Source organism: Telmatherina bonti (assembly GCF_933228915.1).
Source record: "Telmatherina bonti genome assembly, chromosome: 13".
NCBI classification, from domain to species: Eukaryota; Metazoa; Chordata; class Actinopteri; order Atheriniformes; family Telmatherinidae; genus Telmatherina; species Telmatherina bonti.
Window position 1 is genome coordinate 3,733,413 of NC_136611.1, and position 27,094 is coordinate 3,760,506.

The window sequence follows — 27,094 nt, forward strand, 5'->3', positions numbered from 1 at the left end:
TAGCGGAGTGTCCCGGTCCCCAACTGAACCGAGTCCTGTACCGAGTCTAGCGGACTGTCCGGTCCCCAACTGAACCGAGTCCTGTACCGAGTCTAGCGGACTGTCCCGGTCCCCAACTGAACTGAGTCCCGCTTCGTACCGAGTCTAGCGGACTGTCCCGGTCCCCAACTGACCCGAGTCCTGCTTCGTACCGAGTCTAGCGGACTGTCCCGGTCCCCAACTGACCCGAGTCCCGCTTTGTACCGAGTCTAGCGGACTGTCCCGGTCCCCAACTGAACCGAGTCCTGTACCGAGTCTAGCGGACTGTCCCGGTCCCCAACTGAACCGAGTCCTGCTTGGTACCGAGTCTAGCGGACTGTCCCGGTCCCCAACTGAACCGAGTCCTGTACCGAGTTTAGCGGACTGTCCCGGTCCCCAACTGAACAGAGTCCTGCTTGGTACCGAGTCTAGCGGACTGTCCCGGTCCCCAACTGAACCGAGTCCTGTACCGAGTCTAGCGGACTGTCCCGGTCCCCAACTGAACCGAGTCCTGCTTGGTACCGAGTCTAGCGGACTGTCCCGGTCCCCAACTGAACCGAGTCCTGCTTGGTACCGAGTCTAGCGGACTGTCCCGGTCCCCAACTGAACCGAGTCCTGTACCGAGTCTAGCGGACTGTCCCGGTCCCCAACTGAACCGAGTCCTGCTTGGTACCGAGTCTAGCGGACTGTCCCGGTCCCCAACTGAACCGAGTCCTGTACCGAGTCTAGCGGACTGTCCCGGTCCCCAACTGAACCGAGTCCTGCTTGGTACCGAGTCTAGCGGACTGTCCCGGTCCCCAACTGAACCGAGTCCTGCTTGGTACCGAGTCTAGCGGACTGTCCCGGTCCCCAACTGAACCGAGTCCTGTACCGAGTCTAGCGGACTGTCCCGGTCCCCAACTGAACCGAGTCCTGTACCGAGTCTAGCGGACTGTCCCGGTCCCCAACTGACCCGAGTCCTGTACCGAGTCTAGCGGACTGTCCGGTCCCCAACTGAACCGAGTCCTGTACCGAGTCTAGCGGACTGTCCCGGTCCCCAACTGAACTGAGTCCCGCTTCGTAACCGAGTCTAGCGGACTGTCCCGGTCCCCAACTGACCCGAGTCCTGCTTCGTACCGAGTCTAGCGGACTGTCCCGGTCCCCAACTGACCCGAGTCCCGCTTTGTACCGAGTCTAGCGGACTGTCCCGGTCCCCAACTGAACCGAGTCCTGCTTGGTACCGAGTCTAGCGGACTGTCCCGGTCCCCAACTGAACCGAGTCCTGTACCGAGTCTAGCGGACTGTCCCGGTCCCCAACTGAACCGAGTCCTGTACCGAGTCTAGCGGACTGTCCCGGTCCCCAACTGAACCGAGTCCTGTACCGAGTCTAGCGGACTGTCCGGTCCCCAACTGAACCGAGTCCTGTACCGAGTCTAGCGGACTGTCCCGGTCCCCAACTGAACTGAGTCCCGCTTCGTACCGAGTCTAGCGGACTGTCCCGGTCCCCAACTGACCCGAGTCCTGCTTCGTACCGAGTCTAGCGGACGGTCCCGGTCCCCAACTGACCCGAGTCCCGCTTTGTACCGAGTCTAGCGGACTGTCCCGGTCCCCAACTGAACCGAGTCCTGTACCGAGTCTAGCGGACTGTCCCGGTCCCCAACTGAACCGAGTCCTGCTTGGTACCGAGTCTAGCGGACTGTCCCGGTCCCCAACTGAACCGAGTCCTGCTTGGTACCGAGTTTAGCGGACTGTCCCGGTCCCCAACTGAACCGAGTCCTGTACCGAGTCTAGCGGACTGTCCGGTCCCCAACTGAACCGAGTCCTGTACCGAGTCTAGCGGACTGTCCCGGTACCCAACTGAACTGAGTCCCGCTTCGTACCGAGTCTAGCGGACTGTCCCGGTCCCCAACTGACCCGAGTCCTGCTTGGTACCGAGTCTAGCGGACTGTCCCGGTCCCCAACTGACCCGAGTCCCGCTTTGTACCGAGTCTAGCGGACTGTCCCGGTCCCCAACTGAACCGAGTCCTGTACCGAGTCTAGCGGACTGTCCCGGTCCCCAACTGAACCGAGTCCTGCTTGGTACCGAGTCTAGCGGACTGTCCCGGTCCCCAACTGAACCGAGTCCTGTACCGAGTCTAGCGGACTGTCCCGGTCCCCAACTGAACCGAGTCCTGCTTGGTACCGAGTCTAGCGGACTGTCCCGGTCCCCAACTGAACCGAGTCCTGTACCGAGTCTAGCGGACTGTCCCGGTCCCCAACTGAACCGAGTCCTGCTTGGTACCGAGTCTAGCGGACTGTCCCGGTCCCCAACTGAACCGAGTCCTGTACCGAGTCTAGCGGACTGTCCCGGTCCCCAACTGAACCGAGTCCTGCTTGGTACCGAGTCTAGCGGACTGTCCCGGTCCCCAACTGAACCGAGTCCTGTACCGAGTCTAGCGGACTGTCCCGGTCCCCAACTGAACCGAGTCCTGCTTGGTACCGAGTCTAGCGGACTGTCCCGGTCCCCAACTGAACCGAGTCCTGCTTGGTACCGAGTCTAGCGGACTGTCCCGGTCCCCAACTGAACCGAGTCCTGTACCGAGTCTAGCGGACTGTCCCGGTCCCCAACTGAACCGAGTCCTGTACCGAGTCTAGCGGACTGTCCCGGTCCCCAACTGAACCGAGTCCTGTACCGAGTCTAGCGGACTGTCCCGGTCCCCAACTGAACCGAGTCCTGTACCGAGTCTAGCGGACTGTCCGGTCCCCAACTGAACCGAGTCCTGTACCGAGTCTAGCGGACTGTCCCGGTCCCCAACTGAACTGAGTCCCGCTTCGTACCGAGTCTAGCGGACTGTCCCGGTCCCCAACTGACCCGAGTCCTGCTTCGTACCGAGTCTAGCGGACTGTCCCGGTCCCCAACTGACCCGAGTCCCGCTTTGTACCGAGTCTAGCGGACTGTCCCGGTCCCCAACTGAACCGAGTCCTGTACCGAGTCTAGCGGACTGTCCCGGTCCCCAACTGAACCGAGTCCTGCTTGGTACCGAGTCTAGCGGACTGTCCCGGTCCCCAACTGAACCGAGTCCTGCTTGGTACCGAGTTTAGCGGACTGTCCCGGTCCCCAACTGAACCGAGTCCTGTACCGAGTCTAGCGGACTGTCCGGTCCCCAACTGAACCGAGTCCTGTACCGAGTCTAGCGGACTGTCCCGGTACCCAACTGAACTGAGTCCCGCTTCGTACCGAGTCTAGCGGACTGTCCCGGTCCCCAACTGACCCGAGTCCTGCTTGGTACCGAGTCTAGCGGACTGTCCCGGTCCCCAACTGACCCGAGTCCCGCTTTGTACCGAGTCTAGCGGACTGTCCCGGTCCCCAACTGAACCGAGTCCTGTACCGAGTCTAGCGGACTGTCCCGGTCCCCAACTGAACCGAGTCCTGCTTGGTACCGAGTCTAGCGGACTGTCCCGGTCCCCAACTGAACCGAGTCCTGTACCGAGTCTAGCGGACTGTCCCGGTCCCCAACTGAACCGAGTCCTGCTTGGTACCGAGTCTAGCGGACTGTCCCGGTCCCCAACTGAACCGAGTCCTGTACCGAGTCTAGCGGACTGTCCCGGTCCCCAACTGAACCGAGTCCTGCTTGGTACCGAGTCTAGCGGACTGTCCCGGTCCCCAACTGAACCGAGTCCTGTACCGAGTCTAGCGGACTGTCCCGGTCCCCAACTGAACCGAGTCCTGCTTGGTACCGAGTCTAGCGGACTGTCCCGGTCCCCAACTGAACCGAGTCCTGTACCGAGTCTAGCGGACTGTCCCGGTCCCCAACTGAACCGAGTCCTGCTTGGTACCGAGTCTAGCGGACTGTCCCGGTCCCCAACTGAACCGAGTCCTGCTTGGTACCGAGTCTAGCGGACTGTCCCGGTCCCCAACTGAACCGAGTCCTGTACCGAGTCTAGCGGACTGTCCCGGTCCCCAACTGAACCGAGTCCTGTACCGAGTCTAGCGGACTGTCCCGGTCCCCAACTGACCCGAGTCCTGTACCGAGTCTAGCGGACTGTCCGGTCCCCAACTGAACCGAGTCCCGCTTCGTACCGAGTCTAGTGGACTGTCCCGGTCCCCAACTGACCCGAGTCCCGCTTCGTACCGAGTCTAGTGGACTGTCCCGGTCCCCAACTGACCCGAGTCCCGCTTCGTACCGAGTCTAGCGGACTGTCCCGGTCCCCAACTGACCCGAGTCCCGCTTCGTACCGAGTCTAGCGGACTGTCCCGGTCCCCAACTGACCCGAGTCCCGCTTCGTACCGAGTCTAGCGGACTGTCCCGGTCCCCAACTGACCCGAGTCCCGCTTCGTACCGAGTCTAGCGGACTGTCCCGGTCCCCAACTGACCCGAGTCCCGCTTCGTACCGAGTCTAGCGGACTGTCCCGGTCCCCAACTGACCCGAGTCCCGCTTCGTACCGAGTCTAGTGGACTGTCCCGGTCCCCAACTGACCCGAGTCCCGCTTCGTACCGAGTCTAGCGGACTGTCCCGGTCCCCAACTGACCCGAGTCCCGCTTCGCACCGAGTCTAGCGGACTGTCCCGGTCCCCAACTGACCCGAGTCCCGCTTCGTACCGAGTCTAGCGGACTGTCCCGGTCCCCAACTGACCCGAGTCCCGCTTCGTACCGAGTCTAGTGGACTGTCCCGGTCCCCAACTGACCCGAGTCCTGTACCGAGTCTAGCGGACTGTCCCGGTCCCCAACTGACCCGAGTCCCGCTTCGTACCGAGTCTAGTGGACTGTCCCGGTCCCCAACTGAACCGAGTCCCGCTTCGTACCGAGTCTAGCGGACTGTCCCGGTCCCCAACTGACCCGAGTCCCGCTTCGTACCGAGTCTAGCGGACTGTCCCGGTCCCCAACTGACCCGAGTCCTGCTTCGTACCGAGTCTAGCGGACTGTCCCGGTCCCCAACTGACCCGAGTCCCGCTTTGTACCGAGTCTAGTGGACTGTCCCGGTCCCCAACTGACCCGAGTACCGCTTCGTACCGAGTCTAGCGGACTGTTCCGGTCCCCAACTGACCCGAGTCCCGCTTCGTACCGAGTCTAGTGGACCATCCCGGTCCCCAACTGAACAGAGTCCTGTACCGAGTCTAGCGGACTGTCCCGGTCCCCAACTGAACCGAGTCCTGTCCCGCATCGTACCGAGTCTAGCGGACTGTCCCGGTCCCCAACTGAACCGAGTCCTGTACCGAGTCTAGAGGACTGTCCCGGTCCCCAACTGAACCGAGTCCCGCTTCGTACCGAGTCTAGCGGAGTGTCCCGGTCCCCAACTGAACCGAGTCCTGTACCGAGTCTAGCGGACTGTCCGGTCCCCAACTGAACCGAGTCCTGTACCGAGTCTAGCGGACTGTCCCGGTCCCCAACTGAACTGAGTCCCGCTTCGTACCGAGTCTAGCGGACTGTCCCGGTCCCCAACTGACCCGAGTCCTGCTTCGTACCGAGTCTAGCGGACTGTCCCGGTCCCCAACTGACCCGAGTCCCGCTTTGTACCGAGTCTAGCGGACTGTCCCGGTCCCCAACTGAACCGAGTCCTGTACCGAGTCTAGCGGACTGTCCCGGTCCCCAACTGAACCGAGTCCTGCTTGGTACCGAGTCTAGCGGACTGTCCCGGTCCCCAACTGAACCGAGTCCTGTACCGAGTTTAGCGGACTGTCCCGGTCCCCAACTGAACCGAGTCCTGCTTGGTACCGAGTCTAGCGGACTGTCCCGGTCCCCAACTGAACCGAGTCCTGTACCGAGTCTAGCGGACTGTCCCGGTCCCCAACTGAACCGAGTCCTGCTTGGTACCGAGTCTAGCGGACTGTCCCGGTCCCCAACTGAACCGAGTCCTGCTTGGTACCGAGTCTAGCGGACTGTCCCGGTCCCCAACTGAACCGAGTCCTGTACCGAGTCTAGCGGACTGTCCCGGTCCCCAACTGAACCGAGTCCTGCTTGGTACCGAGTCTAGCGGACTGTCCCGGTCCCCAACTGAACCGAGTCCTGTACCGAGTCTAGCGGACTGTCCCGGTCCCCAACTGAACCGAGTCCTGCTTGGTACCGAGTCTAGCGGACTGTCCCGGTCCCCAACTGAACCGAGTCCTGCTTGGTACCGAGTCTAGCGGACTGTCCCGGTCCCCAACTGAACCGAGTCCTGTACCGAGTCTAGCGGACTGTCCCGGTCCCCAACTGAACCGAGTCCTGTACCGAGTCTAGCGGACTGTCCGGTCCCCAACTGACCCGAGTACCGCTTCGTACCGAGTCTAGCGGACTGTTCCGGTCCCCAACTGACCCGAGTCCCGCTTCGTACCGAGTCTAGTGGACCATCCCGGTCCCCAACTGAACAGAGTCCTGTACCGAGTCTAGCGGACTGTCCCGGTCCCCAACTGAACCGAGTCCTGTCCCGCATCGTACCGAGTCTAGCGGACTGTCCCGGTCCCCAACTGAACCGAGTCCTGTACCGAGTCTAGAGGACTGTCCCGGTCCCCAACTGAACCGAGTCCCGCTTCGTACCGAGTCTAGCGGAGTGTCCCGGTCCCCAACTGAACCGAGTCCTGTACCGAGTCTAGCGGACTGTCCGGTCCCCAACTGAACCGAGTCCTGTACCGAGTCTAGCGGACTGTCCCGGTCCCCAACTGAACTGAGTCCCGCTTCGTACCGAGTCTAGCGGACTGTCCCGGTCCCCAACTGACCCGAGTCCCGCTTCGTACCGAGTCTAGCGGACTGTCCCGGTCCCCAACTGACCCGAGTCCCGCTTTGTACCGAGTCTAGTGGACTGTCCCGGTCCCCAACTGACCCGAGTCCCGCTTCGTACCGAGTCTAGCGGACTGTCCCGGTCCCCAACTGACTCGAGTCCCGCTTCGTACCGAGTCTAGCGGACTGTCCCGGTCCCCAACTGACCCGAGTCCCGCTTCGTACCGAGTCTAGCGGACTGTCCCGGTCCCCACCTGACCCGAGTCCCGCTTCGTACCGAGTCTAGTGGACTGTCCCGGTCCCCAACTGACCCGAGTCCTGTACCGAGTCTAGCGGACTGTCCCGGTCCCCAACTGACCCGAGTCCCGCTTCGTACCGAGTCTAGTGGACTGTCCCGGTCCCCAACTGAACCGAGTCCCGCTTCGTACCGAGTCTAGCGGACTGTCCCGGTCCCCAACTGACCCGAGTCCCGCTTCGTACCGAGTCTAGCGGACTGTCCCGGTCCCCAACTGACCCGAGTCCTGCTTCGTACCGAGTCTAGCGGACTGTCCCGGTCCCCAACTGACCCGAGTCCCGCTTTGTACCGAGTCTAGTGGACTGTCCCGGTCCCCAACTGACCCGAGTACCGCTTCGTACCGAGTCTAGCGGACTGTTCCGGTCCCCAACTGACCCGAGTCCCGCTTCGTACCGAGTCTAGTGGACCATCCCGGTCCCCAACTGAACAGAGTCCTGTACCGAGTCTAGCGGACTGTCCCGGTCCCCAACTGAACCGAGTCCTGTCCCGCATCGTACCGAGTCTAGCGGACTGTCCCGGTCCCCAACTGAACCGAGTCCTGTACCGAGTCTAGAGGACTGTCCCGGTCCCCAACTGAACCGAGTCCCGCTTCGTACCGAGTCTAGCGGAGTGTCCCGGTCCCCAACTGAACCGAGTCCTGTACCGAGTCTAGCGGACTGTCCGGTCCCCAACTGAACCGAGTCCTGTACCGAGTCTAGCGGACTGTCCCGGTCCCCAACTGAACTGAGTCCCGCTTCGTACCGAGTCTAGCGCACTGTCCCGGTCCCCAACTGACCCGAGTCCTGCTTCGTACCGAGTCTAGCGGACTGTCCCGGTCCCCAACTGACCCGAGTCCCGCTTTGTACCGAGTCTAGCGGACTGTCCCGGTCCCCAACTGAACCGAGTCCTGTACCGAGTCTAGCGGACTGTCCCGGTCCCCAACTGAACCGAGTCCTGCTTGGTACCGAGTCTAGCGGACTGTCCCGGTCCCCAACTGAACCGAGTCCTGTACCGAGTTTAGCGGACTGTCCCGGTCCCCAACTGAACCGAGTCCTGCTTGGTACCGAGTCTAGCGGACTGTCCCGGTCCCCAACTGAACCGAGTCCTGTACCGAGTCTAGCGGACTGTCCCGGTCCCCAACTGAACCGAGTCCTGCTTGGTACCGAGTCTAGCGGACTGTCCCGGTCCCCAACTGAACCGAGTCCTGCTTGGTACCGAGTCTAGCGGACTGTCCCGGTCCCCAACTGAACCGAGTCCTGTACCGAGTCTAGCGGACTGTCCCGGTCCCCAACTGAACCGAGTCCTGCTTGGTACCGAGTCTAGCGGACTGTCCCGGTCCCCAACTGAACCGAGTCCTGTACCGAGTCTAGCGGACTGTCCCGGTCCCCAACTGAACCGAGTCCTGCTTGGTACCGAGTCTAGCGGACTGTCCCGGTCCCCAACTGAACCGAGTCCTGCTTGGTACCGAGTCTAGCGGACTGTCCCGGTCCCCAACTGAACCGAGTCCTGTACCGAGTCTAGCGGACTGTCCCGGTCCCCAACTGAACCGAGTCCTGTACCGAGTCTAGCGGACTGTCCGGTCCCCAACTGACCCGAGTACCGCTTCGTACCGAGTCTAGCGGACTGTTCCGGTCCCCAACTGACCCGAGTCCCGCTTCGTACCGAGTCTAGTGGACCATCCCGGTCCCCAACTGAACAGAGTCCTGTACCGAGTCTAGCGGACTGTCCCGGTCCCCAACTGAACCGAGTCCTGTCCCGCATCGTACCGAGTCTAGCGGACTGTCCCGGTCCCCAACTGAACCGAGTCCTGTACCGAGTCTAGAGGACTGTCCCGGTCCCCAACTGAACCGAGTCCCGCTTCGTACCGAGTCTAGCGGAGTGTCCCGGTCCCCAACTGAACCGAGTCCTGTACCGAGTCTAGCGGACTGTCCGGTCCCCAACTGAACCGAGTCCTGTACCGAGTCTAGCGGACTGTCCCGGTCCCCAACTGAACTGAGTCCCGCTTCGTACCGAGTCTAGCGGACTGTCCCGGTCCCCAACTGACCCGAGTCCCGCTTCGTACCGAGTCTAGCGGACTGTCCCGGTCCCCAACTGACCCGAGTCCCGCTTTGTACCGAGTCTAGTGGACTGTCCCGGTCCCCAACTGACCCGAGTCCCGCTTCGTACCGAGTCTAGCGGACTGTCCCGGTCCCCAACTGACCCGAGTCCCGCTTCGTACCGAGTCTAGCGGACTGTCCCGGTCCCCAACTGACCCGAGTCCCGCTTCGTACCGAGTCTAGCGGACTGTCCCGGTCCCCACCTGACCCGAGTCCCGCTTCGTACCGAGTCTAGTGGACTGTCCCGGTCCCCAACTGACCCGAGTCCTGTACCGAGTCTAGCGGACTGTCCCGGTCCCCAACTGACCCGAGTCCCGCTTCGTACCGAGTCTAGTGGACTGTCCCGGTCCCCAACTGAACCGAGTCCCGCTTCGTACCGAGTCTAGCGGACTGTCCCGGTCCCCAACTGATCCGAGTCCCGCTTCGTACCGAGTCTAGCGGACTGTCCCGGTCCCCAACTGACCCGAGTCCTGCTTCGTACCGAGTCTAGCGGACTGTCCCGGTCCCCAACTGACCCGAGTCCCGCTTTGTACCGAGTCTAGTGGACTGTCCCGGTCCCCAACTGACCCGAGTACCGCTTCGTACCGAGTCTAGCGGACTGTTCCGGTCCCCAACTGACCCGAGTCCCGCTTCGTACCGAGTCTAGTGGACCATCCCGGTCCCCAACTGAACAGAGTCCTGTACCGAGTCTAGCGGACTGTCCCGGTCCCCAACTGAACCGAGTCCTGTCCCGCATCGTACCGAGTCTAGCGGACTGTCCCGGTCCCCAACTGAACCGAGTCCTGTACCGAGTCTAGAGGACTGTCCCGGTCCCCAACTGAACCGAGTCCCGCTTCGTACCGAGTCTAGCGGAGTGTCCCGGTCCCCAACTGAACCGAGTCCTGTACCGAGTCTAGCGGACTGTCCGGTCCCCAACTGAACCGAGTCCTGTACCGAGTCTAGCGGACTGTCCCGGTCCCCAACTGAACTGAGTCCCGCTTCGTACCGAGTCTAGCGGACTGTCCCGGTCCCCAACTGACCCGAGTCCTGCTTCGTACCGAGTCTAGCGGACTGTCCCGGTCCCCAACTGACCCGAGTCCCGCTTTGTACCGAGTCTAGCGGACTGTCCCGGTCCCCAACTGAACCGAGTCCTGTACCGAGTCTAGCGGACTGTCCCGGTCCCCAACTGAACCGAGTCCTGCTTGGTACCGAGTCTAGCGGACTGTCCCGGTCCCCAACTGAACCGAGTCCTGTACCGAGTTTAGCGGACTGTCCCGGTCCCCAACTGAACCGAGTCCTGCTTGGTACCGAGTCTAGCGGACTGTCCCGGTCCCCAACTGAACCGAGTCCTGTACCGAGTCTAGCGGACTGTCCCGGTCCCCAACTGAACCGAGTCCTGCTTGGTACCGAGTCTAGCGGACTGTCCCGGTCCCCAACTGAACCGAGTCCTGCTTGGTACCGAGTCTAGCGGACTGTCCCGGTCCCCAACTGAACCGAGTCCTGTACCGAGTCTAGCGGACTGTCCCGGTCCCCAACTGAACCGAGTCCTGCTTGGTACCGAGTCTAGCGGACTGTCCCGGTCCCCAACTGAACCGAGTCCTGTACCGAGTCTAGCGGACTGTCCCGGTCCCCAACTGAACCGAGTCCTGTACCGAGTCTAGCGGACTGTCCGGTCCCCAACTGAACCGAGTCCTGTACCGAGTCTAGCGGACTGTCCCGGTCCCCAACTGAACTGAGTCCCGCTTCGTACCGAGTCTAGCGCACTGTCCCGGTCCCCAACTGACCCGAGTCCTGCTTCGTACCGAGTCTAGCGGACTGTCCCGGTCCCCAACTGACCCGAGTCCCGCTTTGTACCGAGTCTAGCGGACTGTCCCGGTCCCCAACTGAACCGAGTCCTGTACCGAGTCTAGCGGACTGTCCCGGTCCCCAACTGAACCGAGTCCTGCTTGGTACCGAGTCTAGCGGACTGTCCCGGTCCCCAACTGAACCGAGTCCTGTACCGAGTTTAGCGGACTGTCCCGGTCCCCAACTGAACCGAGTCCTGCTTGGTACCGAGTCTAGCGGACTGTCCCGGTCCCCAACTGAACCGAGTCCTGTACCGAGTCTAGCGGACTGTCCCGGTCCCCAACTGAACCGAGTCCTGCTTGGTACCGAGTCTAGCGGACTGTCCCGGTCCCCAACTGAACCGAGTCCTGCTTGGTACCGAGTCTAGCGGACTGTCCCGGTCCCCAACTGAACCGAGTCCTGTACCGAGTCTAGCGGACTGTCCCGGTCCCCAACTGAACCGAGTCCTGCTTGGTACCGAGTCTAGCGGACTGTCCCGGTCCCCAACTGAACCGAGTCCTGTACCGAGTCTAGCGGACTGTCCCGGTCCCCAACTGAACCGAGTCCTGCTTGGTACCGAGTCTAGCGGACTGTCCCGGTCCCCAACTGAACCGAGTCCTGCTTGGTACCGAGTCTAGCGGACTGTCCCGGTCCCCAACTGAACCGAGTCCTGTACCGAGTCTAGCGGACTGTCCCGGTCCCCAACTGAACCGAGTCCTGTACCGAGTCTAGCGGACTGTCCGGTCCCCAACTGACCCGAGTACCGCTTCGTACCGAGTCTAGCGGACTGTTCCGGTCCCCAACTGACCCGAGTCCCGCTTCGTACCGAGTCTAGTGGACCATCCCGGTCCCCAACTGAACAGAGTCCTGTACCGAGTCTAGCGGACTGTCCCGGTCCCCAACTGAACCGAGTCCTGTCCCGCATCGTACCGAGTCTAGCGGACTGTCCCGGTCCCCAACTGAACCGAGTCCTGTACCGAGTCTAGAGGACTGTCCCGGTCCCCAACTGAACCGAGTCCCGCTTCGTACCGAGTCTAGCGGAGTGTCCCGGTCCCCAACTGAACCGAGTCCTGTACCGAGTCTAGCGGACTGTCCGGTCCCCAACTGAACCGAGTCCTGTACCGAGTCTAGCGGACTGTCCCGGTCCCCAACTGAACTGAGTCCCGCTTCGTACCGAGTCTAGCGGACTGTCCCGGTCCCCAACTGACCCGAGTCCCGCTTCGTACCGAGTCTAGCGGACTGTCCCGGTCCCCAACTGACCCGAGTCCCGCTTTGTACCGAGTCTAGTGGACTGTCCCGGTCCCCAACTGACCCGAGTCCCGCTTCGTACCGAGTCTAGCGGACTGTCCCGGTCCCCAACTGACCCGAGTCCCGCTTCGTACCGAGTCTAGCGGACTGTCCCGGTCCCCAACTGACCCGAGTCCCGCTTCGTACCGAGTCTAGCGGACTGTCCCGGTCCCCACCTGACCCGAGTCCCGCTTCGTACCGAGTCTAGTGGACTGTCCCGGTCCCCAACTGACCCGAGTCCTGTACCGAGTCTAGCGGACTGTCCCGGTCCCCAACTGACCCGAGTCCCGCTTCGTACCGAGTCTAGTGGACTGTCCCGGTCCCCAACTGAACCGAGTCCCGCTTCGTACCGAGTCTAGCGGACTGTCCCGGTCCCCAACTGACCCGAGTCCCGCTTCGTACCGAGTCTAGCGGACTGTCCCGGTCCCCAACTGACCCGAGTCCTGCTTCGTACCGAGTCTAGCGGACTGTCCCGGTCCCCAACTGACCCGAGTCCCGCTTTGTACCGAGTCTAGTGGACTGTCCCGGTCCCCAACTGACCCGAGTACCGCTTCGTACCGAGTCTAGCGGACTGTTCCGGTCCCCAACTGACCCGAGTCCCGCTTCGTACCGAGTCTAGTGGACCATCCCGGTCCCCAACTGAACAGAGTCCTGTACCGAGTCTAGCGGACTGTCCCGGTCCCCAACTGAACCGAGTCCTGTCCCGCATCGTACCGAGTCTAGCGGACTGTCCCGGTCCCCAACTGAACCGAGTCCTGTACCGAGTCTAGAGGACTGTCCCGGTCCCCAACTGAACCGAGTCCCGCTTCGTACCGAGTCTAGCGGAGTGTCCCGGTCCCCAACTGAACCGAGTCCTGTACCGAGTCTAGCGGACTGTCCGGTCCCCAACTGAACCGAGTCCTGTACCGAGTCTAGCGGACTGTCCCGGTCCCCAACTGAACTGAGTCCCGCTTCGTACCGAGTCTAGCGGACTGTCCCGGTCCCCAACTGACCCGAGTCCTGCTTCGTACCGAGTCTAGCGGACTGTCCCGGTCCCCAACTGACCCGAGTCCCGCTTTGTACCGAGTCTAGCGGACTGTCCCGGTCCCCAACTGAACCGAGTCCTGTACCGAGTCTAGCGGACTGTCCCGGTCCCCAACTGAACCGAGTCCTGCTTGGTACCGAGTCTAGCGGACTGTCCCGGTCCCCAACTGAACCGAGTCCTGTACCGAGTTTAGCGGACTGTCCCGGTCCCCAACTGAACCGAGTCCTGCTTGGTACCGAGTCTAGCGGACTGTCCCGGTCCCCAACTGAACCGAGTCCTGTACCGAGTCTAGCGGACTGTCCCGGTCCCCAACTGAACCGAGTCCTGCTTGGTACCGAGTCTAGCGGACTGTCCCGGTCCCCAACTGAACCGAGTCCTGCTTGGTACCGAGTCTAGCGGACTGTCCCGGTCCCCAACTGAACCGAGTCCTGTACCGAGTCTAGCGGACTGTCCCGGTCCCCAACTGAACCGAGTCCTGCTTGGTACCGAGTCTAGCGGACTGTCCCGGTCCCCAACTGAACCGAGTCCTGTACCGAGTCTAGCGGACTGTCCCGGTCCCCAACTGAACCGAGTCCTGCTTGGTACCGAGTCTAGCGGACTGTCCCGGTCCCCAACTGAACCGAGTCCTGTACCGAGTCTAGCGGACTGTCCCGGTCCCCAACTGAACCGAGTCCTGTACCGAGTCTAGCGGACTGTCCCGGTCCCCAACTGAACCGAGTCCTGTACCGAGTCTAGCGGACTGTCCGGTCCCCAACTGAACCGAGTCCTGTACCGAGTCTAGCGGACTGTCCCGGTCCCCAACTGAACTGAGTCCCGCTTCGTACCGAGTCTAGCGGACTGTCCCGGTCCCCAACTGACCCGAGTCCTGCTTCGTACCGAGTCTAGTGGACTGTCCCGGTCCCCAACTGACCCGAGTCCCGCTTCGTACCGAGTCTAGTGGACTGTCCCGGTCCCCAACTGACCCGAGTCCCGCTTCGTACCGAGTCTAGTGGACTGTCCCGGTCCCCAACTGACCCGAGTCCCGCTTCGTACCGAGTCTAGCGGACTGTCCCGGTCCCCAACTGACCCGAGTCCCGCTTCGTACCGAGTCTAGCGGACTGTCCCGGTCCCCAACTGACCCGAGTCCCGCTTCGTACCGAGTCTAGCGGACTGTCCCGGTCCCCAACTGACCCGAGTCCCGCTTCGTACCGAGTCTAGCGGACTGTCCCGGTCCCCAACTGACCCGAGTCCCGCTTTGTACCGAGTCTAGTGGACTGTCCCGGTCCCCAACTGACCCGAGTCCCGCTTCGTACCGAGTCTAGCGGACTGTCCCGGTCCCCAACTGACCCGAGTCCCGCTTCGTACCGAGTCTAGCGGACTGTCCCGGTCCCCAACTGACCCGAGTCCCGCTTCGTACCGAGTCTAGCGGACTGTCCCGGTCCCCACCTGACCCGAGTCCCGCTTCGTACCGAGTCTAGTGGACTGTCCCGGTCCCCAACTGACCCGAGTCCTGTACCGAGTCTAGCGGACTGTCCCGGTCCCCAACTGACCCGAGTCCCGCTTCGTACCGAGTCTAGTGGACTGTCCCGGTCCCCAACTGAACCGAGTCCCGCTTCGTACCGAGTCTAGCGGACTGTCCCGGTCCCCAACTGACCCGAGTCCCGCTTCGTACCGAGTCTAGCGGACTGTCCCGGTCCCCAACTGACCCGAGTCCTGCTTCGTACCGAGTCTAGCGGACTGTCCCGGTCCCCAACTGACCCGAGTCCCGCTTTGTACCGAGTCTAGTGGACTGTCCCGGTCCCCAACTGACCCGAGTACCGCTTCGTACCGAGTCTAGCGGACTGTTCCGGTCCCCAACTGACCCGAGTCCCGCTTCGTACCGAGTCTAGTGGACCATCCCGGTCCCCAACTGAACAGAGTCCTGTACCGAGTCTAGCGGACTGTCCCGGTCCCCAACTGAACCGAGTCCTGTCCCGCATCGTACCGAGTCTAGCGGACTGTCCCGGTCCCCAACTGAACCGAGTCCTGTACCGAGTCTAGAGGACTGTCCCGGTCCCCAAATGAACCGAGTCCCGCTTCGTACCGAGTCTAGCGGAGTGTCCCGGTCCCCAACTGAACCGAGTCCTGTACCGAGTCTAGCGGACTGTCCGGTCCCCAACTGAACCGAGTCCTGTACCGAGTCTAGCGGACTGTCCCGGTCCCCAACTGAACTGAGTCCCGCTTCGTACCGAGTCTAGCGGACTGTCCCGGTCCCCAACTGACCCGAGTCCTGCTTCGTACCGAGTCTAGCGGACTGTCCCGGTCCCCAACTGACCCGAGTCCCGCTTTGTACCGAGTCTAGCGGACTGTCCCGGTCCCCAACTGAACCGAGTCCTGTACCGAGTCTAGCGGACTGTCCCGGTCCCCAACTGAACCGAGTCCTGCTTGGTACCGAGTCTAGCGGACTGTCCCGGTCCCCAACTGAACCGAGTCCTGTACCGAGTTTAGCGGACTGTCCCGGTCCCCAACTGAACCGAGTCCTGCTTGGTACCGAGTCTAGCGGACTGTCCCGGTCCCCAACTGAACCGAGTCCTGTACCGAGTCTAGCGGACTGTCCCGGTCCCCAACTGAACCGAGTCCTGCTTGGTACCGAGTCTAGCGGACTGTCCCGGTCCCCAACTGAACCGAGTCCTGCTTGGTACCGAGTCTAGCGGACTGTCCCGGTCCCCAACTGAACCGAGTCCTGTACCGAGTCTAGCGGACTGTCCCGGTCCCCAACTGAACCGAGTCCTGCTTGGTACCGAGTCTAGCGGACTGTCCCGGTCCCCAACTGAACCGAGTCCTGTACCGAGTCTAGCGGACTGTCCCGGTCCCCAACTGAACCGAGTCCTGCTTGGTACCGAGTCTAGCGGACTGTCCCGGTCCCCAACTGAACCGAGTCCTGTACCGAGTCTAGCGGACTGTCCCGGTCCCCAACTGAACCGAGTCCTGTACCGAGTCTAGCGGACTGTCCCGGTCCCCAACTGACCCGAGTCCTGTACCGAGTCTAGCGGACTGTCCCGGTCCCCAACTGAACCGAGTCCTGTACCGAGTCTAGCGGACTGTCCCGGTCCCCAACTGAACCGAGTCCTGCTTGGTACCGAGTCTAGCGGACTGTCCCGGTCCCCAACTGAACCGAGTCCTGTACCGAGTTTAGCGGACTGTCCCGGTCCCCAACTGAACCGAGTCCTGCTTGGTACCGAGTCTAGCGGACTGTCCCGGTCCCCAACTGAACCGAGTCCTGTACCGAGTCTAGCGGACTGTCCCGGTCCCCAACTGAACCGAGTCCTGCTTGGTACCGAGTCTAGCGGACTGTCCCGGTCCCCAACTGAACCGAGTCCTGCTTGGTACCGAGTCTAGCGGACTGTCCCGGTCCCCAACTGAACCGAGTCCTGTACCGAGTCTAGCGGACTGTCCCGGTCCCCAACTGAACCGAGTCCTGCTTGGTACCGAGTCTAGCGGACTGTCCCGGTCCCCAACTGAACCGAGTCCTGTACCGAGTCTAGCGGACTGTCCCGGTCCCCAACTGACCCGAGTCCTGTACCGAGTCTAGCGGACTGTCCGGTCCCCAACTGAACCGAGTCCTGTACCGAGTCTAGCGGACTGTCCCGGTCCCCAACTGAACTGAGTCCCGCTTCGTACCGAGTCTAGCGGACTGTCCCGGTCCCCAACTGAACCGAGTCCTGCTTGGTACCGAGTCTAGCGGACTGTCCCGGTCCCCAACTGAACCGAGTCCTGTACCGAGTCTAGCGGACTGTCCCGGTCCCCAACTGAACCGAGTCCTGTACCGAGTCTAGCGGACTGTCCCGGTCCCCAACTGAACCGAGTCCTGTACCGAGTCTAGCGGACTGTCCGGTCCCCAACTGAACCGAGTCCTGTACCGAGTCTAGCGGACTGTCCCGGTCCCCAACTGAACTGAGTCCCGCTTCGTACCGAGTCTAGCGGACTGTCCCGGTCCCCAACTGACCCGAGTCCTGCTTCGTACCGAGTCTAGCGGACTGTCCCGGTCCCCAACTGAACCGAGTCCTGCTTGGTACCGAGTCTAGCGGACTGTCCCGGTCCCCAACTGAACCGAGTCCTGCTTGGTACCGAGTCTAGCGGACTGTCCCGGTCCCCAACTGAACCGAGTCCTGTACCGAGTCTAGCGGACTGTCCCGGTCCCCAACTGAACCGAGTCCTGCTTGGTACCGAGTCTAGCGGACTGTCCCGGTCCCCAACTGAACCGAGTCCTGCTTGGTACCGAGTCTAGCGGACTGTCCCGGTCCCCAACTGAACCGAGTCCTGTACCGAGTCTAGCGGACTGTCCCGGTCCCCAACTGAACCGAGTCCTGCTTGGTACCGAGTCTAGCGGACTGTCCCGGTCCCCAACTGAACCGAGTCCTGCTTGGTACCGAGTCTAGCGGACTGTCCCGGTCCCCAACTGAACCGAGTCCTGTACCGAGTCTAGCGGACTGTCCCGGTCCCCAACTGAACCGAGTCCTGTACCGAGTCTAGCGGACTGTCCCGGTCCCCAACTGACCCGAGTCCTGTACCGAGTCTAGCGGACTGTCCCGGTCCCCAACTGAACCGAGTCCTGTACCGAGTCTAGCGGACTGTCCCGGTCCCCAACTGAACCGAGTCCTGCTTGGTACCGAGTCTAGCGGACTGTCCCGGTCCCCAACTGAACCGAGTCCTGTACCGAGTTTAGCGGACTGTCCCGGTCCCCAACTGAACCGAGTCCTGCTTGGTACCGAGTCTAGCGGACTGTCCCGGTCCCCAACTGAACCGAGTCCTGTACCGAGTCTAGCGGACTGTCCCGGTCCCCAACTGAACCGAGTCCTGCTTGGTACCGAGTCTAGCGGACTGTCCCGGTCCCCAACTGAACCGAGTCCTGCTTGGTACCGAGTCTAGCGGACTGTCCCGGTCCCCAACTGAACCGAGTCCTGTACCGAGTCTAGCGGACTGTCCCGGTCCCCAACTGAACCGAGTCCTGCTTGGTACCGAGTCTAGCGGACTGTCCCGGTCCCCAACTGAACCGAGTCCTGTACCGAGTCTAGCGGACTGTCCCGGTCCCCAACTGAACCGAGTCCTGCTTGGTACCGAGTCTAGCGGACTGTCCCGGTCCCCAACTGAACCGAGTCCTGCTTGGTACCGAGTCTAGCGGACTGTCCCGGTCCCCAACTGAACCGAGTCCTGTACCGAGTCTAGCGGACTGTCCCGGTCCCCAACTGAACCGAGTCCTGTACCGAGTCTAGCGGACTGTCCCGGTCCCCAACTGACCCGAGTCCTGTACCGAGTCTAGCGGACTGTCCGGTCCCCAACTGAACCGAGTCCTGTACCGAGTCTAGCGGACTGTCCCGGTCCCCAACTGAACTGAGTCCCGCTTCGTACCGAGTCTAGCGGACTGTCCCGGTCCCCAACTGAACCGAGTCCTGCTTGGTACCGAGTCTAGCGGACTGTCCCGGTCCCCAACTGAACCGAGTCCTGTACCGAGTCTAGCGGACTGTCCCGGTCCCCAACTGAACCGAGTCCTGTACCGAGTCTAGCGGACTGTCCCGGTCCCCAACTGAACCGAGTCCTGTACCGAGTCTAGCAGACTGTCCGGTCCCCAACTGAACCGAGTCCTGTACCGAGTCTAGCGGACTGTCCCGGTCCCCAACTGAACTGAGTCCCGCTTCGTACCGAGTCTAGCGGACTGTCCCGGTCCCCAACTGACCCGAGTCCTGCTTCGTACCGAGTCTAGCGGACTGTCCCGGTCCCCAACTGAACCGAGTCCTGCTTGGTACCGAGTCTAGCGGACTGTCCCGGTCCCCAACTGAACCGAGTCCTGCTTGGTACCGAGTCTAGCGGACTGTCCCGGTCCCCAACTGAACCGAGTCCTGTACCGAGTCTAGCGGACTGTCCCGGTCCCCAACTGAACCGAGTCCTGCTTGGTACCGAGTCTAGCGGACTGTCCCGGTCCCCAACTGAACCGAGTCCTGCTTGGTACCGAGTCTAGCGGACTGTCCCGGTCCCCAACTGAACCGAGTCCTGTACCGAGTCTAGCGGACTGTCCCGGTCCCCAACTGAACCGAGTCCTGCTTGGTACCGAGTCTAGCGGACTGTCCCGGTCCCCAACTGAACCGAGTCCTGTACCGAGTCTAGCGGACTGTCCCGGTCCCCAACTGACCCGAGTCCTGTACCGAGTCTAGCGGACTGTCCGGTCCCCAACTGAACCGAGTCCTGTACCGAGTCTAGCGGACTGTCCCGGTCCCCAACTGACCCGAGTCCCGCTTCGTACCGAGTCTAGTGGACCATCCCGGTCCCCAACTGAACAGAGTCCTGTACCGAGTCTAGCGGACTGTCCCGGTCCCCAACTGAACCGAGTCCTGTCCCGCATCGTACCGAGTCTAGCGGACTGTCCCGGTCCCCAACTGAACCGAGTCCTGCTTGGTACCGAGTCTAGCGGACTGTCCCGGTCCCCAACTGAACCGAGTCCTGTACCGAGTCTAGCGGACTGTCCCGGTCCCCAACTGAACCGAGTCCTGTACCGAGTCTAGCGGACTGTCCCGGTCCCCAACTGACCCGAGTCCTGTACCGAGTCTAGCGGACTGTCCCGGTCCCCAACTGAACCGAGTCCTGTACCGAGTCTAGCGGACTGTCCCGGTCCCCAACTGAACCGAGTCCTGCTTGGTACCGAGTCTAGCGGACTGTCCCGGTCCCAACTGAACCGAGTCCTGTACCGAGTTTAGCGGACTGTCCCGGTCCCCAACTGAACCGAGTCCTGCTTGGTACCGAGTCTAGCGGACTGTCCCGGTCCCCAACTGAACCGAGTCCTGTACCGAGTCTAGCGGACTGTCCCGGTCCCCAACTGAACCGAGTCCTGCTTGGTACCGAGTCTAGCGGACTGTCCCGGTCCCCAACTGAACCGAGTCCTGCTTGGTACCGAGTCTAGCGGACTGTCCCGGTCCCCAACTGAACCGAGTCCTGTACCGAGTCTAGCGGACTGTCCCGGTCCCCAACTGAACCGAGTCCTGCTTGGTACCGAGTCTAGCGGACTGTCCCGGTCCCCAACTGAACCGAGTCCTGTACCGAGTCTAGCGGACTGTCCCGGTCCCCAACTGAACCGAGTCCTGCTTGGTACCGAGTCTAGCGGACTGTCCCGGTCCCCAACTGAACCGAGTCCTGCTTGGTACCGAGTCTAGCGGACTGTCCCGGTCCCCAACTGAACCGAGTCCTGTACCGAGTCTAGCGGACTGTCCCGGTCCCCAACTGAACCGAGTCCTGTACCGAGTCTAGCGGACTGTCCCGGTCCCCAACTGACCCGAGTCCTGTACCGAGTCTAGCGGACTGTCCGGTCCCCAACTGAACCGAGTCCTGTACCGAGTCTAGCGGACTGTCCCGGTCCCCAACTGAACTGAGTCCCGCTTCGTACCGAGTCTAGCGGACTGTCCCGGTCCCCAACTGAACCGAGTCCTGCTTGGTACCGAGTCTAGCGGACTGTCCCGGTCCCCAACTGAACCGAGTCCTGTACCGAGTCTAGCGGACTGTCCCGGTCCCCAACTGAACCGAGTCCTGTACCGAGTCTAGCGGACTGTCCCGGTCCCCAACTGAACCGAGTCCTGTACCGAGTCTAGCGGACTGTCCGGTCCCCAACTGAACCGAGTCCTGTACCGAGTCTAGCGGACTGTCCCGGTCCCCAACTGAACTGAGTCCCGCTTCGTACCGAGTCTAGCGGACTGTCCCGGTCCCCAACTGACCCGAGTCCTGCTTCGTACCGAGTCTAGCGGACTGTCCCGGTCCCCAACTGAACCGAGTCCTGCTTGGTACCGAGTCTAGCGGACTGTCCCGGTCCCCAACTGAACCGAGTCCTGCTTGGTACCGAGTCTAGCGGACTGTCCCGGTCCCCAACTGAACCGAGTCCTGTACCGAGTCTAGCGGACTGTCCCGGTCCCCAACTGAACCGAGTCCTGCTTGGTACCGAGTCTAGCGGACTGTCCCGGTCCCCAACTGAACCGAGTCCTGCTTGGTACCGAGTCTAGCGGACTGTCCCGGTCCCCAACTGAACCGAGTCCTGTACCGAGTCTAGCGGACTGTCCCGGTCCCCAACTGAACCGAGTCCTGCTTGGTACCGAGTCTAGCGGACTGTCCCGGTCCCCAACTGAACCGAGTCCTGCTTGGTACCGAGTCTAGCGGACTGTCCCGGTCCCCAACTGAACCGAGTCCTGTACCGAGTCTAGCGGACTGTCCCGGTCCCCAACTGAACCGAGTCCTGTACCGAGTCTAGCGGACTGTCCCGGTCCCCAACTGACCCGAGTCCTGTACCGAGTCTAGCGGACTGTCCGGTCCCCAACTGAACCGAGTCCTGTACCGAGTCTAGCGGACTGTCCCGGTCCCCAACTGACCCGAGTCCCGCTTCGTACCGAGTCTAGTGGACCATCCCGGTCCCCAACTGAACAGAGTCCTGTACCGAGTCTAGCGGACTGTCCCGGTCCCCAACTGAACCGAGTCCTGTCCCGCATCGTACCGAGTCTAGCGGACTGTCCCGGTCCCCAACTGAACCGAGTCCTGTACCGAGTCTAGAGGACTGTCCCGGTCCCCAACTGAACCGAGTCCCGCTTCGTACCGAGTCTAGCGGAGTGTCCCGGTCCCCAACTGAACCGAGTCCTGTACCGAGTCTAGCGGACTGTCCCGGTCCCCAACTGAACCGAGTCCTGTACCGAGTCTAGCGGACTGTCCGGTCCCCAACTGAACCGAGTCCTGTACCGAGTCTAGCGGACTGTCCCGGTCCCCAACTGAACTGAGTCCCGCTTCGTACCGAGTCTAGCGGACTGTCCCGGTCCCCAACTGACCCGAGTCCTGCTTCGTACCGAGTCTAGCGGACTGTCCCGGTCCCCAACTGACCCGAGTCCCGCTTTGTACCGAGTCTAGCGGACTGTCCCGGTCCCCAACTGAACCGAGTCCTGCTTGGTACCGAGTCTAGCGGACTGTCCCGGTCCCCAACTGAACCGAGTCCTGCTTGGTACCGAGTCTAGCGGACTGTCCCGGTCCCCAACTGAACCGAGTCCTGTACCGAGTCTAGCGGACTGTCCCGGTCCCCAACTGAACCGAGTCCTGCTTGGTACCGAGTCTAGCGGACTGTCCCGGTCCCCAACTGAACCGAGTCCTGCTTGGTACCGAGTCTAGCGGACTGTCCCGGTCCCCAACTGAACCGAGTCCTGTACCGAGTCTAGCGGACTGTCCCGGTCCCCAACTGAACCGAGTCCTGCTTGGTACCGAGTCTAGCGGACTGTCCCGGTCCCCAACTGAACCGAGTCCTGCTTGGTACCGAGTCTAGCGGACTGTCCCGGTCCCCAACTGAACCGAGTCCTGTACCGAGTCTAGCGGACTGTCCCGGTCCCCAACTGAACCGAGTCCTGTACCGAGTCTAGCGGACTGTCCCGGTCCCCAACTGAACCGAGTCCTGTACCGAGTCTAGCGGACTGTCCCGGTCCCCAACTGACCCGAGTCCTGTACCGAGTCTAGCGGACTGTCCCGGTCCCCAACTGACCCGAGTCCTGTACCGAGTCTAGCGGACTGTCCGGTCCCCAACTGAACCGAGTCCTGTACCGAGTCTAGCGGACTGTCCCGGTCCCCAACTGAACTGAGTCCCGCTTCGTACCGAGTCTAGCGGACTGTCCCGGTCCCCAACTGAACCGAGTCCTGCTTCGTACCGAGTCTAGCGGACTGTCCCGGTCCCCAACTGACCCGAGTCCCGCTTTGTACCGAGTCTAGCGGACTGTCCCGGTCCCCAACTGACCCGAGTCCCGCTTTGTACCGAGTCTAGCGGACTGTCCCGGTCCCCAACTGAACCGAGTCCTGTACCGAGTCTAGCGGACTGTCCCGGTCCCCAACTGAACCGAGTCCTGCTTGGTACCGAGTCTAGCGGACTGTCCCGGTCCCCAACTGAACCGAGTCCTGCTTGGTACCGAGTCTAGCGGACTGTCCCGGTCCCCAACTGAACCGAGTCCTGTACCGAGTCTAGCGGACTGTCCCGGTCCCCAACTGAACCGAGTCCTGTACCGAGTCTAGCGGACTGTCCCGGTCCCCAACTGAACCGAGTCCTGTACCGAGTCTAGTGTACAGAGCAATCTAACTCCTGGAACGGCGTCCATGTTTGGTCACTAAAGCAGGATATGAACTGGTCCGGTCCGAGTCCAGGCTCAGTCCAGGACCTGACAGGACATGAAACATACGCAGCAGCAGAGCGTCAGGCAGCTGAGTCTGGCGGCGTTTTGTCCCGTCCCTGCGTATCGGTTCCTCTTGGGCAGCAGCAGCACGAAGGCCACGGCCAGAGACAGATGGTAGAAGCTGTGGACGTAGGCATAGTCCCACTCCTGCAGCCAAGGAAAAACAACATGGCAGACGGCGAGCGTCAGTCTCACATGATGATGCACGGCGCGCCTGCTTCTGGGTCGGCATTCAGTAGACGGAAAATCACCTCAAAGTAGAAACGCAGCATCAGAGCCAGCGCCCCGAAGCAGCAGCCGGGACCGACCTGCTGCGTGTAGACCGTCTTCTCCGGGTAGACCTTCCTCAGCTGTTTCATCTTCTGCAGCTGCAACAGCAGAAACCTGTTAGAACATCCGCCGCCACGCCGCTGCAGGCGGGAAGGACGCCAGAAACCATCACGTACCCATTTCACAGTGATGATGAAGACGGCGGAGCCGATGGGTCCAGAGTAGATCCCGTACCCCCAGCGGTCCTGGTAGATCCTCACAGCGATGGTCAACACTCCAAACATGGTGATACTGGAGCGCTGCGGTTCCTCGAAGTCTCCCAGAGCTGCAACCAGACGGATACTGGATCAGTCACATCTCGCCTGGGCAAACCGTTGCAGTGCAGTGATGCCTCGTGTCGTGACGGCGGTCCCTCAGCTGTCCGACATTTGTCTTCAGCTGTAAAGGTCAGGGCGATGGGGGGGGGGGGGGGGGGCTGAGCGCATGATGGAACAACTACAAGCATGTCTGAACATATGTGTGCAGGCGCTGGAGACGCCACAACTGTGGAGAACAGCTGCTGTTCGGCTCCACGACGCCTGGTGCATCAATAAAACCTTCTACTTCCTGTTTACACTGATGTCGCACCAGCCAATCACACGGTAGCATGGAGTCACATAGAAACAACGACGTTCAGACAGAAGAAGAGAGGAACCGAATGCATCATGGTGTTTACCGGGATTTCCACCTGCAGGGTTCACATAAAACCATGTGCATGAACATGTAGAGAACATGTGAAGGACATGTGAAAAACATGTGAAAAAGATGCAAAGAACATGTAGAGAACATGTAAACAACATGTGAAGAACACGTAGAGAACATGTGGAAAAAATGTGGAGAACATGCAAAGAACATGTGGAGAACATGTATGGAACATGTGGAGAACATGCAAAGAACATGTGGAGAACATGTCTGGAACATGTGAAGAACATGCAAAGAACATGTAGAGAACATGTCTGGAACATGTGAAGAACATGGAGAGAACATGTCTGGAACATGTGAAGAACATGTAGAGAACATGTGAAAAACGTGAAGAACGTGTAGAGAACATGTCTGGAACATGTGAAGAACATGGAGAGAACATGTCTGGAACATGTGAAGAACATGTAGAGAACATGTGAAAAACATGTGAAAAACGTGAAGAACGTGTAGAGAACATGTCTGGAACATGTGAAGAACATGTAGAGAACATGTAGAGAACATGTCTGGAACATGTGAAGAACATGGAGAGAACATGTCTGGAACATGTGAAGAACATGAAGAGAACATGTGAAAAAGATGTGAAGAACGTGTAGAGAACATGTAAACAACATGTGAAGAACATGTGAGGAACATGTGGAGAACATGTCTGGAACATCTGAAGAACAAGTGAAAAAGATGTGAAGAACATGTAGAGAACATGTAGACAATATATTAGAACATGTGAATCACGTGTTCGGTGACGCGGCTCAGCGAGGTCTTACCGATCAGCGTGACCCACATGGAGAGCGCGGTGGCGTAGACGCTGAAGTACTCCAGGATGTCGTAGCGCATGAAGCAGAGGATGGAGAGACCCGGGCCGTCACACGCGTGGTAGATCTGAGGGGAGACGGGAGGAACCGTTCAGGCTGTGTGGAAGGAGGTCACCATGGCGTTCCCTAAAAGCAGCACGAAGCCGAGGCCGACTGAAGACCTGGAAGCTTTCCTCCTGGTGACAAACAGAAGTCTCACCGCGGTGAAGAACATGGTGAAGAAGTAGACCATGGCCTCCATGTGGAAGCCCCGCTTGGCGGCGACGCTGGCTGTCGGCAGGAACACCAGGCTGCTGATGGTGGGAAGCAACATCTTGGCGATAAAGGCGCCCATGCCTGGACAGAAGGCCGATCCGGTTTGCAGACGACGTCCTGCAGGTTCTGCGTCTACGGCGTGAGAAGGTTCAGATGAAAGTGATGTCTGATAGCAGAGCTCAGAGCTTCATCCTGACTGGGAGAATCCAGCCCGACATGAACACGCCCATCCGTCCCGCTTGGACCTTTAAGGTTTAAATGTCCGAGCGGCTGCCGTGTCCGCCGGGACGCGTCAGCGCAGCGTCACGCGTGGACAGCTGTTAGCAAACCGCCAGCAGGCTGCAGCGAGGCTGGGGACTATTTCAGGCCAACAAGGAGCATCTGTTCAGGGGTCGGCCCAAGCAGAGCTTCTACATGCTTCCATCAGACAAACACACATCAGTGTGTTCAGCAGGAAAGGAGCAGAAGGACTTCAGACACGTTCAGTCATCCCTGTCTTCCATCTGAACATGGGCAGCAGTGTGGAGAGGTGGAGCAAGTTTGTCTAGTTTTGTCTGGATCCTAAATATTGTTTTGCATATAATTTGTGTAATTGTTGATTATAATGTCTTGTTTTATGTTTTTGGACCCCCTGGAAAAGGCGATGGTACATCTCAAGGGGGCGTTCCATAAAATAAACTTCTCGAAACCTAAAAGCAGAAAAACCACTAGAATGTCGGCTTTTTTTCTCAGACAGTAAAAATGATAAAAAACAACCAAACTGTAAAATTCACTGTTGTTGGTAATTCTGACACTGTAAAGTCATGTGTGTGTGTATACAGGTTTCTGCTCTGAAACTCAGGAATGATGAAGTAAGGGTCGCTGTAAGGGACAAAAAGTCAACGGACGTCATCCAGAGATGCTGTCTGTGTGACGTATTGGACCTCCTCAGTACGAGGAGCTCTGCACCACAACGCTCATCTCTGTGGAACCGGAACGTGTTCAACACTCAGCTGCTGTCTGGGGCGTCAGAAGAGCCGCCATTCTACAACTTAAATGATATTTACTGTAAATCTACATCATCTATAATAAAACACAAAATTCAGTTGATTCTGAAATCATGGATATTTCTTCCAAACCTCAGAGCGCGATGACACGTCACGCTCAAGCTCAGAGTAAAACATGTTTTATTCTCTATTTCTGTTTATTTGTTTAAATAAAATAAAGTTTCTGGTCTGAAACACTGAAACAAAACGGTCCAGCTTGGTCCAGTCCGTGAGCATTGCTGCTTCCCCGGCATACAGCAGACATCCGGCTGCAGACACCGAAGGATCTGTGAGCCGGATCCTCTCCTTCTCATGCACAGCACAGGAAGATCTGGATTCCAGTCCAGTCTGTCGTCCATGGTGGGCGCCAGGTACTTATAGATCTCGACAACCTTCACGTACTGCTCACTGAGGGGGAGGCTTGTCGGTCCACCAGGTCAGAGGGACAAACTGAGACCCGTCAGGCCGTCGGTAAGCCAGGAGACTCCTAGACATACGTCTATGCAAAGGGTTCCTAATTTAGACCAGACCATGGTCCCTCCACCGCCGTGCGGACAGCTCTGTGAGGTGTTTAGGGAGCAAACGTGGTCTGGACAGACCACGTTTGCTCCAGAAATCTGGCGGTTTTTCCAGCCTAATCCACCATGTTGATCTG

The 27,094-nt window shown here is 60.4% G+C and overlaps 1 protein-coding gene across 1 annotated transcript in view; it reads right to left on the minus strand.

Moving 5' to 3' along the window:
* Positions 1 to 25,493, minus strand: part of mymk (myomaker, myoblast fusion factor) — a gene marked incomplete at its 5' end in the record, with an annotated part of 34,459 nt that extends 8,966 nt beyond the window's left edge. Inside the window, 5 exons of the mRNA XM_079251868.1 lie at positions 23,346 to 23,486; positions 23,591 to 23,707; positions 23,786 to 23,934; positions 25,112 to 25,226; positions 25,359 to 25,493. Coding sequence (XP_079107994.1) covers positions 23,346 to 23,486; positions 23,591 to 23,707; positions 23,786 to 23,934; positions 25,112 to 25,226; positions 25,359 to 25,493 — 657 coding nt within the window. The remainder of the gene's footprint in view (positions 1 to 23,345; positions 23,487 to 23,590; positions 23,708 to 23,785; positions 23,935 to 25,111; positions 25,227 to 25,358) is intronic.
* Between the last annotated feature and the right edge of the window lie 1,601 nt (positions 25,494 to 27,094).